Source organism: Rhea pennata, chromosome 1, assembly GCF_028389875.1.
Source record: "Rhea pennata isolate bPtePen1 chromosome 1, bPtePen1.pri, whole genome shotgun sequence".
NCBI classification, from domain to species: Eukaryota; Metazoa; Chordata; class Aves; order Rheiformes; family Rheidae; genus Rhea; species Rhea pennata.
The window spans coordinates 208,305,572-208,317,653 of record NC_084663.1 but is presented as its reverse complement, the minus strand read 5'-3'; the positions used below and the strand labels follow the sequence as shown (position 1 = coordinate 208,317,653).

General features: G+C 40.1%; 1 protein-coding gene across 2 annotated transcripts in view; it reads right to left on the bottom strand.

Moving 5' to 3' along the window:
• Positions 1–12,082, bottom strand: part of ME3 (malic enzyme 3) — a 99,249-nt gene that overhangs the window by 60,372 nt on the left and 26,795 nt on the right. The window contains exon 1 of one of the 2 annotated variants that reach the window (XM_062567356.1): positions 81–148. The exons of the other annotated variant lie outside the window; for it this stretch is intronic. Coding sequence (XP_062423340.1) covers positions 81–98 — 18 coding nt within the window. The 5' untranslated portion in view covers positions 99–148. Of the gene's footprint in view, positions 1–80; positions 149–12,082 lie in introns of those variants that run through there. 2 annotated transcript variants of the gene reach the window in all.

The window sequence follows — 12,082 nt, the reverse complement described above, 5'->3', positions numbered from 1 at the left end:
ATTTCATCAAATGACCACACTTGCAATAGAAGAAAATTTTCTGGTTCAATCCAGCACTTTCCAGTCAAAGGAATACTTACAGAAACTGTGGTTTCCATGCCTTCTAGTACCCTTGTTTTTGCAGTTGGTTGGGCACTACCTGACTGACTTCTACTACTGAGCACAGCCCGAAGCGTTCAGCTTCCCTTTACCCAGAGGCAGGGCGAGAGCTGTACAGCTGCCAAGGAGCACTTGCATGGGGCACTCGCTCTTCAGTCCTGCTGGAGCTTTTTTCTTTTTTTGGTGGAGAATTCACCAGGTTGCCGCTCTGCTTCAAGTTTTGATTGCAATGACCCCTCTACCTCCCTGATTTATTGCTCTCCTCAGAGACACACAGGCTGGAAAGCATCAGCAGAGTGCTGTGAAACCTCCTGAAGTGAAGCTGGGAATTAATATAGTATTAATAATAAACAGAAGCAAAAGGGGGTGCTGGAACAATTTGTCTACACAGCTTTGGCAGGACATTCACACAAACCTAGGACATGATTCCGCCCAGTACTTGAATTCTGGCTAGTTTTCTTGCCTATCTCCAGTCAAGACTCTGGTCTTCACTGCTGACCTACTATTTCAAAGACAGGGACAACTCAGTTGCTGAACTTGAATTTTGAGTAAGTTGGATGCAAGTTGTTTGAAGGCACTTTCTGGATTATGAGAGCCAAGAAACTGTTTGTTTAAAAACAACCACAGTTGTGCTGTTAACAGTTCAAGGACAAGCACGGTCACACTAATACAGGACAACTCTAGCTTACTGCACTTGGCTGCCTCAGCACAAGCTATACCAGTACAAGCATCTTCATCCCGGAGCAACTGCAACCATGTGTGATGAGGGAGCTGCTGCCTTCACTAGCAGTTAAATCTCCAGAAGACTTAAATGCGGAGCTGGCCCATCATACTGTGGCTGTGTGGCAGGGCAGGGAGGAGAGCAGAAATCGTCTGTCCTAACGTTGTATTCTGAGGTTTAGCGGAAGGTCTAGGAGTAAGATCCTTGGGTGAAGTGGTTATATTCACTGAAACAGCACAGCGTGAAATGAATTTGGAAACACATTCTGCCTCAGATCAAAAGCTGGTATTCACTGAGGTATTGCTATGTTTAACATTAAAGCGTTTGGGGTTAGATTTTTCTTTTCTTTTTCTTCTTCTTCTTCTTTTTTTTTTTTTAAGACTGCTGAAAGCCATATTGTACCATTCCTTTTTCTGGTCTTGAAAGGTCTAATGATTAGATGGTTAGCCCTAGCCCTGCAGAGCGAAAGCCAGGTGCTCCAATTCATTTTTAAATGTGTGGGGAATGAGTTGTCATGGAGAGGGCGGATGTTATGTCACTGACAGAAAACAAAGGCGAAAATATCAGCTGCCCACAAGGCTTCATGCTATGTAGATGCTAAGGTTTTGTGCTGAGAAAGTCGTGCTGTAAAGTATCCCAAATTCTTACATTTTCTTATCTGTGACAGCACCAATCTGTGGCAGCTCTCTGTTTGCAGCTAAAGCCCATAAATGCCACCTATTTCGGGAAATGAATAGGGAAGCCACTTTGCAGATAAAGATTACTTTTATCACTGCTTGCAATCATAGAATCATAGAATGGTAAGGTTGGAAGGGTCCTCTGGAGATCATCTAGTCCAACCCTCAGCGTAGCCCCGTACAGTGACTGAACCCACGACCTCGGCATTAGCAGCCCCACGCTCTAACCAACCGAGCTAAACCTGCCCCAATCCCCCACCATGAGAAAGGAGTGTTTCACTCAGAGATGAAGACAGGCAGGAAGGAGGCAAATACGACTTAGCCTTGTAATTTATTTGTTATAGTTCATACTTCCAGCCCTTAGCTGTGGAATAAAGATACAAAATGGTACTTATTAGGGTGACGGGCAACCACAGTTAAGGCAATGGAGGTTTAATCAAGGGCTGAAATGTAGACCTAGAGCAAGCTGCAAGAACAGGCATGGCTAATCCACATCTCCTCTGGGATGAGTAAATTAAGAGCCATGCTGATGGAGAAGTCCTAGTACTCATAAACAGGGAATTTAATAAGCTTCTTCATATGTTATTCCCTATAGATTTTTCTTGTAACATCTTCTCCACAGATATTTGCACCTATACTGTTTTACAGCAGAGACGTACTTTGACTATCTGCTGGAAAAAGTTCCTCCCACAAGAGGTACGTGCCAGAAGGTAAGTTAATATCCACTGAGACTGCATTCAGTCAGCAGCTGGAGAGCAGAGGGCAACAGTAGAAAACAAATTTTCTACACTGTACAGGATTTTTCTATAAAGGTCAGATCCTCCTCTGCACCAAGTGACTTCAAAATCCACTTCACAACATCCCAAAGGAGCAGTACAGAGTCAGCACTGCTCCTTCTCCTGCAAAGCCCTGCTGGTATGGCGAGGCTGCTGCTGCTCCTGGCCTGCACAGCATCCCTACTCTGGAAAACCTATTTTGAAAATATTATTTTCATAAAAAAATGAAAGGAGGCACACCGGAGAGATAATCTTTTTTTTCATTATTCTATATGTCTTACAGTATCTTATTGTCTTTGACGTGTATGTGTATTTAAGTTTGAAAAAAAAAACAAACAAAGCATGGTGCTTTGGGGTATTAAAAAGGCATAATTCAGTATGCCTCCTCTGAAACCCGGAAAAAAAACCTCGCAGTGCTTCTCAGCAGCTGCTGCCGAGCAAACCTTTTGTTGACCGTGATTTACAAACTCTTCTTATTGTGTTTGTGCTTCTCTCAGGGTTCAAAGTCACTAGTTTAAAATCCCACACTCTTGGCCATTTCTTTTGTTTAAAAGTAGTATACTCATCAATTCCTAATTCTTTCATACAGTTGCTCCTCCCTCTCCCACAGAGACTTAGAGAGCTAAAAAAAAAAAAATCCAACACAAGGATAATTAAGCAACTCAATTTCATGTTTGCTTCAGCATACAGTATTGGAGCCTGGGGAACCATCTTTAATGAGGTCCACTAGCTCAATTACAACATAAATTGTCCTAGCTATTAACAGGGTTTTACCAGTAATTGATTTGCTTTGTGTGAGTGACTTCCTTTCACTGGATTAGTGGGAAATATTTCCATTACTATTCTCATTTATACCTTGTCTTGCAAAAGACAATCTACATCCATCTAAGAGTGAGCAGAACTGGAATATAACCATATCTCTGTGCCACAATACTTACTGACCAAGGACCTGAACCTGCACCATTTATCTCACAAAAGTAAGTGCTTTCACGATCAACACACCCCCATGATAGGCAAGATGTGACAGGCAAGAAGCAGCAAAGCTATGGTGTTCCCATATGTTACTGGAGGTTTGCCTCAGTAAACAAACTTCATAAAGCAAGTATTTTCAGGGTTTTATTTACTAATCCATAGGAACAACTTCATTGCTAAGCTCCTCAAGCCTTCTCTATATTGCAGACTGCAGGGGTAGAATTGAACACCAAAACTAGCAAAGAATTCATTACTGTTTCCCACAGTTTACCAGCCTCCAGGGCACTAATTTTTCTTGCAAAGAAAACAGAACAAATCCTTATGTTAGAAATTAGAAGTGTTTTGTCTGCAAACAAGATTATATTACACAGAGAAAAACATTTAAAAACTGAGCCAGGCCAAATTGTTCAAAGAATAGCAGGTTTGGCAGAATAGTTTTGTGAAGGATCTATCAGTTTCATGGGCAGTTAAAAATACCCTCAATTTCTCAATTAATGGGAAAGGTGGAAATAGGTAATTAATGCCCAGTAACAGGTGATAAGGTACAGCCGTTGTTTTTTTTAAGAAATTCGGATTTAGGGCTAAATTCAACGTCTTGTTTCCTCCCACAAAGGTAACATTTAAGATCCTTACAGAATGCTATTCAAATCAGTGGAAATGCTTTTTTGACTTTTGTGACAATAAGCTGACTTTTTGTTGTTGTTATAGTTAGCAGATTCACAAATGTCTTTACAGGCATTAAGTGAATAAGCCTCATTGTCTTTTGGTAAAGAAGAGTAAAATCGCTGCGCAGAGACTAGGAACACTGCTGCAAAAACATTGTGTTGGGAACTGAAAGAACAGAGGAATCCTGGTTAGTTATTTAATAGAGCAGCACTGCCTGCCAAAAGAGATTAGGACATATGTTTCATACCTACGCACAAACAACGGTGTCGAAGACTGTTCCCGCCTAGCTGAGCCTAAAATATGAAGTGCTCAATGGTTCCCTCTTCTTCTATAACAAAATAAATGACAGAGAGGAATGATGGAGAGAATAGTAACAAGGACATCAGCTTTTGTGCTACAGCCAGGTACACAGACAGATTCCTAAGGCAAATCCAGAATACCCAACTGCCTACCAAAAAAGTCCAAAATGTCTTGGCACTTAGTGCCCTGGCCTTCTCAACTCCCATAAAAATGTAAACTCCCCAGTAAGGACTACATGATTCCCAGACTTCTTGCACAACCCCTCATCTGTTCTACAAACACCTTTGGTATTGTCACACCTGTCACATTTTTTTTGTGCCAATTAGCTAGCAAAATGACCTTGTTCCAGAAAAGCTCGTAAGCCATACAGCTATCTCCAGGGTACATTTCCTTCACCTCAAGGAGAGAGGGAGCAAGGTAAAGTAAGTTTTCTTAAGGGTTTCTCCAAGTAGATAGAACAGTATTTCTGTTAGAGTATGGCAGTTTCTGTGATGCTGCAAACACACATTTCTCCCAAATATGATGTTTTTTCCCTAGACAGGAAGATTTCTAAATAAATTACAACACTTGCATTCCTAAGTATATGAAAAACAGTCTTCATCTTCAATTCTGACAAGCAAACAAGTCTGAGAACAAAGATCAAGGCAATTTCAAGGTTTAAATGTGATCCAAAACATTAGGAGAATAGTTTTAAAAGCCAATTTTACAGTGTCTGGAAACTTCTTGCATTGTACAGACAGCTGCTCATACGAGTAGTCGTTGCGTATAATATGAGTTCAGTGCTATAAAGAACACTGATTTCCTTTTGAGGTTCCAGCAAGTTACACAAAATGAGAATTAAACATTTACTGCTCGCACGCAAACTGTATTATGGTGTAGTTTTGGAGGACAGGAATCTATCTATCTCCAATTCGCATCTCATTTGCTATTGCAACTCCAAGCCTACAAGGTTGCAGTAACTAGGTTACAGCTCATTCTATGATTTCTATGATTGCTGGTGGCTGCCCTCAGTCAAACACCACTGAAAACCATGATCTAAGCCATACAGCTAGCTGTTACCATGAGCAGAGCACTTGGATGGGAGCTTAATCTGAATGACATCAAGAGTAGCTTTCTTACTGACATTACCAGTGCTGATCTCTCCACTGAACCATTCCCAAGTCCTTATATGCTCCTACCAAAGTCTTAAGCTTTGGAGAAAGAACTCGCTGGCAGTGGCTTGTCCAGCAGTACTGGATGGTCTCTGTTCATTCCCATCTAGCCTAGGACAAGTGGGCTGGGCTTCTGAACCTCGGCTTTGGCAGTTGTTTAATGCGATGTAATATATGCCTGCACTACAGAGCATTGTGGGCCAAGCAAGATGTTTATCACGCATTCTCGTATCCCTCAGAGGAAAGATTCTAGAGAAAGGCAGATAATCTAAAAATTAGGGATGTGAGAAATAAAAAAGGTTCTAAATAAGAAATCTGTCATCTCATTACTACAAATGCAGTGGAAAATAACACCACTGAGCTGTCCTCCTATTATTTAGCCACCACTTGAAGATAACTAGAAATGAAGGCAAACATAGATCATCCTGCTGAAAATTTGTGCTGTCGTTTTTTGACAGCTCCCTCCTCCTCACTTCTCAGGCTTCCTCAGCTTTCCACAGACTCAGCCCTCTGATGGTATTTTATTTTCTTCTCTCAAAGCATTAAGCATCTTGCCTCCCTCCCTCTGTCCTTAGTCCAGCATTTCTCTAACTGTGTTTCACAAAAGTCATTTTTAACATTGATGGATAGCTAAACTATCTCTATGCATATATTATATACATATATGTAGCACAAAGGTATGCGTGCATGATCTTTTCCAATTATGCCTCCAGTCAGCTCTGTGATGATCTCTGTGCTGACCTCATGGGGTGCTGTTTTGCCAAGAACATGTTTTCCTCAAATGCTGAGATCAGTTATCCAACTGTCCAAATGACTTTTGGCATCACTATGGAGAGTAGCCAGCCTACCATGACCACCCTCTGACTTGGCCCCTCAACCTGGTCTTTGTTTGAATACTTGGAACTTTTTCTTCTTCTAATACAAAGAGGAAAAAGGAAAATGCATGAAATGCTCCATATGTGTGATCTGACCTTTTGTGTCTACAGCTCTTGTCACCTTTGCATGCACTCTCCCTGCTGTCTTGGTATATTGTCAACCTCATTAAATGCATCTCTAAATAATATGCAATCGATGGCACAGCACTCAGCATGTTTGGCCCTGATTCTAGAGCATCTGGACAGCAATTTGTACAATAATACGAGTACAAAATGATACATCCTTTCTATCAAACTTTCCCCCCAGGACCTATAAATATTCCTCCAGTGATATTGTTTCAAAAGCTTACAACTTTTATTTCCACTTCCTTTGCTTTTCAAAACTTTAGCTCTATTTTCTCCATATGGTGTGAGCAGAACTATGTCCAAGTATTCCAGGTGAGAAAAATACCACTAATTTCATACAAGTGTGCTTTCACTTTTATCACTTTCTTATCACTGAGCTTAATCATTTCCAATTTCAAAAGCACCCGTAGCATAGAAAGATATTTACACTAGACTATAAATCAAATAACTAATAAAGTCCCTGAGATTTTTTCCAAAAAAGTTTTAAAAATGTAAACTCCCATCTTCCTCTTCCAACTGTTTTTAATCAAGGAGAGTATGAAATAATATGTTTTCTAAGTTCAGAGTGGGGGAAAAGATACAATTACTTTGAGATGAAACTGAAGATTAAAAGTCTTTTGATTCCATGAGCTGTCCGACAAACATTTCTATGGAACAGGAACTGTAATAAGATATTATAAAATATTTATGTCAATTTGCAACATGCGTGACCACATGTTTGTCAAGACAGCAGAACTGCTCATTACAACTAGGAAGCAGTAAATTGTCCCTTTGGCAAACCTTCAAATGAATTTAGAAAAAAAAAAATCAGTTCTTGTTTCCATTAGATACTATACGTTAAAATGCAAATAATATTGTTCTTGGCAATCCTGCTGCCTGTCCACCTCAGCACAGTTACTCCAGCCTCTCCTAGTTAGATGAATATTGGCTGAGGCCAATGCAGCAGCTTTCTTCCTACCGCGGAATATCTACTATTCTATAACTGAACCAATTAGGGTGACTGATGCAAAGATGAACTGTGACTGTGGTAAGGGTAACATAGTCCTGACTCCTTGAATATACACTCTTATCCCAAAGTAACTGGACTGCTATGTGGATGATCAGAAAAAGGCAATGACTAACGCATCAATTTAACTCATTCACCTTGTGTCTATTAGGAGACACCAGCCTGAAAACTCACCACTCAGAGCTGGGCTTCCTTTGAGTAAGTCCTGTCTTGCTCAAAGAGCATGGTACAGTGTGGGGAACACTGCAGGCAGATCTACTAGGGTCTAGAAAGACTGAGAACATTGAAGAAATTTTCACTTGCGACCTGCTGTGAAAGAGCTGTATGCAGGATGGCAGCATGGCCACCAGTTTTGATTCCTTCAAAAACAGCTGCTGATGCTGCGCACATCCTTATGTACCAGACCCCTAAAACTCAACAATCAGTTCAAGGTTTTGATTCTCCTCTGCCTTGCCCAAAGTCATGCAGTATCAACAAAGTAAAGCAAATTTAAAATTTGAAATAATTGAAGAGAATGAAGAATTAGGCCCTGGATATTCAGAACCAAAAAGGTAATTGTATATCCTGGGAAAAACAAAAACAATGCTACATTTTGGCATTAATATGATTCTGTCAGTTCCCAATAGCTATTTGATGCATTATTAGACACAACAGCCTTTATCCATGGGGTTGAAACTCAAATATAAGTAGCTATCACAATATCCATAACACCTGGGTGAAGGAGCTCCTGAAGTTGCTTGGTTACTAGTTTTTCTGGTATTGAAAAGTTAGAAATGAACACTCTGCTTTATCATCTTTTACACATTTAACTAATGCATGGTTGTCAGAGTATATATATGTGTCTTTGGTGTATATGAAAAAGCTTTGCTTCCTGTTCTCCCTAGGACGTATCGACCTTACCAGGCAGTCTTTAAACAACATAATTTACTTTCTGGCCATGTTTCTGCCTTCTTGCTATATGACAGTGCCCTTTCCCAATCAAGGAGAAAAGGTCAGTGATTGCAACAGACTGATCCAACACTGATCTAGATAAACTACAGGATCTTCTTACAGGGAAGACTTGAAGCTGGATGGCATCCAGGGGAGAAAGCAGCTATTTAAAGATGCTTGTACAATTGCATCAACAACTCCTTCAATGAAAACCATGTCCAGGACAAAGGTCTGGGATTTCTAGAAGCAGGATCCTGTATAAGCAACCTGACAGCATTTTTAAGTGGTTGGAAGAGAAAATTCATATCAGCAATTTAAAAAGAATGGCATAGTTTTTTCCTTGTGCCTTCATGCCACTAAAATCATTTCAGTAGTATCTCAATGATGCGGTATTCTTGTGTCTGAAAACTTGTCTAAGAGGAATTCAGAGTAGCTGATAAAGCCCAGATGATCTGTACCCAGTGAAACAGTAATCCCTACACCAGGGTGCTAGTTCAGTCCCTGAGGACCCAGGGCTCTAGTACAACATTAAGGATCTGTAAATCAGGAGGGCTTCTCCTTCACTGAGCTGAACAGATTGGTTTGGGACCTGATAGCACAGCAGTGTGTTTGAGGAAAATGTTTTCTGATGGAAAGCACTGATCAGAGCAGCAAAGCAAGTACCTGAATTTAAGGTCTCTTGCAGTTTTTAATACCATTGTGTCTTACACACAGGGCCAAATCCAGCAGCTCTGAAAGGCTATAACAACAACAGAAATATTATATTAACCATGTGCTGAGTGGGGCCAGCAAGTTGGTTAAGAAAACAGCTTGACACACTTTCCAGACCTTTCTGTCAAAAACTATGTGACAAAGAAAGCAGCATGGATGAGCAAAGCAAAAATGAGTAAGTTAATGGTTTAAAACTGTGTATATCTGTAACACCATGAAATGAGCAGGAAGAAGCCATTAGGATAATCCAGCCCCTATGGCAGTGCCTTGAGAGCTTACTGAGACACTATTTCTTCAGTACCAAAGGGGATTCACATAAAGTCTCCTAGGCTCCAGCACTCACAGATTCACTTGGAATTTCATTCCTAAAGCAATGTCTGTTATTTTATTCTAAGAAAGCTAGAGCTTGCTCATTCAGTTTCAGGCATCTTTCTCATCTTTCACAGAAAATACGAAGTCCAGTGGCAGAGCTGATAGTGTCAGATTATGGATATATCAGTTCCAGAGCTAATATCTGGAGCTTCCAAGAAGACTAGAGAACATTCTGTATGGGGTGCAGCAGTCACATACTGTCAGTAGACTTCCTCTGATGATTTTCTGAAGGGACGTTTTCGGGTTTTCTAGCAAGCACTAGTGTCAGAACCAAAGGAAACAAATACTATTAATGCTAAATCTGCAAGATGAACACTACTACAACTTTGTCGCAAAGTAAATGAAACTTGACACAACAATTTGGTTATTTCCATGGTTATGGAAGCTTCATTGTTTCTACGAAAACTTTGTGTGCTAATAGTGGTAATAAATACATAGGAATCCTTCAGACATATACTTAGCGACAGTTCCCACGCATTTGCTGCTCTAGGCTGTGTTAGGCAATTCACTGCACACAGCACAGATCTGAAGATCACAAAAAAGCTCCAGCTGGCACAGTGCGGCCATCTACTTTCTTTGGGATGGAGGCTGTTATGAGTCCATCAGCCTTGAGTTCAAGTTTGTCCACTAGCTTCCATACAGTTTCTGATGCAATGCTAAATTTTGGAGTTTACTTTTGTAAAGAAATGAATGGTTTGAGTCCTTGGCTACACAGACGATATTCTGATACATATTTTGATCTCAGAATGACTGAAGTAACCAATCTTCTGAGACAAGATGGATACCACATTCCAGAGTAAAGAGTGTGCAAGTGGGGTACAGGCTGTCAAGGACATCTAGCTCTGAAAGAAACTTTTAGGAGAAAATCAATTGGATCCGGAGTATGAATTTCTGGAAATGACCAAAAGCCTTCTGTTCAGCAACACTTTTCCACTCTACTCATCACAATTCAAAACAACCTTTTATTCCTAAAGCTCTAACAACTCAAAATTTCCAAAACACAGAGCGCAAAGAAAGAGCCTGTCTACAGTCAGGACTCTCCAAAGGAAGAAGGGCAGCATCTGACAGTGGCTGAGTTCTGGGGTGATAGTCAATGATACAAAGCCTGAAGATGAGCAAATCGGAGGGTCTACAGCTCAAAGGGCTTAGCTAAATCTTCTGCTAGAATAAAACTTCCAACATGAAAACTTTAAGACCAACTTTATAAGTTTATCCAAAAACTATCCCTTCCTCCTAAGACTGGCGTTTTGTTCTGAGCTTGATGCAGGTCTTGTTTAGCAATGGGCTAGGGTGAAAATTATGAATTTGGCATGCAAGCCATGCAAAACCACACCCTGTATGAAAGGAAAAGCAGTGGACTTTCTTTGTTCCTTGGCCAGAGGGTTTGGCTTAGCAATCAGTCTGGCTCATCTTTCCAGCTTAAGACAAATTGGATTCCAATGGTAAAATCATGTCTCCAGAAAATTAAGTGGCAAAGCTCCTGTAGATTCCAAAACAGATCAGATACGATAGGATTTGTTTGCTAGACAAAAAATTAAATGCAAATAATAATGAATATTTCATTATCATTTGAAAATAAAACTTCCTTTATGGGAAATGTGAAATGTTGGCAAGACATAGCAGGCATAACCATTTTATAGAATTAAGTTTTGTTAAATTAACATAATTTTTGGAACAAAATAAATGTTCCATCATTAAGCTCTCCTTGCTGGAAGCAAAATTGATGCTCTTTAATATGCAAAGAATCAACAGAGTCAAATTCTAGTATCAAGCACAGTATTGAAGAAACACATATTACTTTCAGCTTTTGTATTTCCAGAGGTATACAGATAATTGTAGATGCAGAAATATATCCAGTGTGATTATCAAGGATATATTAACAGGATGGGTGTCTAATTTGCATTATGTTCAGATCCAATAGATTTAATCTAGCAGTGTCTAAACACCTTCACAATTCTGATCAGAAAAGTTAACAGAAAATACATATTCTCTAGTGGCTGTTAATAGTTTAGTTATATACATTTGCACTTCTGAGTAAAACAAGATTATTCTAAGAGGTCTTGGCTACACAAAAAACTCATTTAAAACTGTTTTCAAAGGGAGTTCTAATTTCTTGCCAAATATCGCTAATATAAAATCAGATTAAAGGCACCTGGAAATGGAAAAAAGAAGAATGTGTACAAATGAATCTAGGCAAGTTATCTGACTGCTGACGTAAAAGCAAAGCTGTGAGGCTTCCTCCTGATAATAAGAACTTGCTTACAGACAAACACATACATAAGGATTGCCAGACAAGGAAAAAGAACTGTTAAGAAAACAAAGAACGCATCCAAAATTAGGGCTTCCTGCTTCTTAATTTAGGCCAGTCCATCCCACCCCAGCGAGCCAGCACTTCCCTCCAGATAATCTGCTCCAGCTGCAAGCTGTTCGTGCACCACTGGGTCACGATCAGTTGGTTGCTCTTATGAGGAGGTGGCTTCACCTTATTACTCAGCATGGGCTAGGTGAGCTCTACAGATAAGCGATTTCTCAGACATACCAAGTTCTTCACCTTCCAAATTGGAGATTTCCTCTACAATCTCCAAGGCTTAAAGAACTCCAGCATATTAAGAGGATGTGCATGTGTTTGGCACTTAATTGTTTTGCTAATGAGAGAGTCCAGAATCACTAATTAGGGAGTTAGTGCCCCTAGCAGAAGCT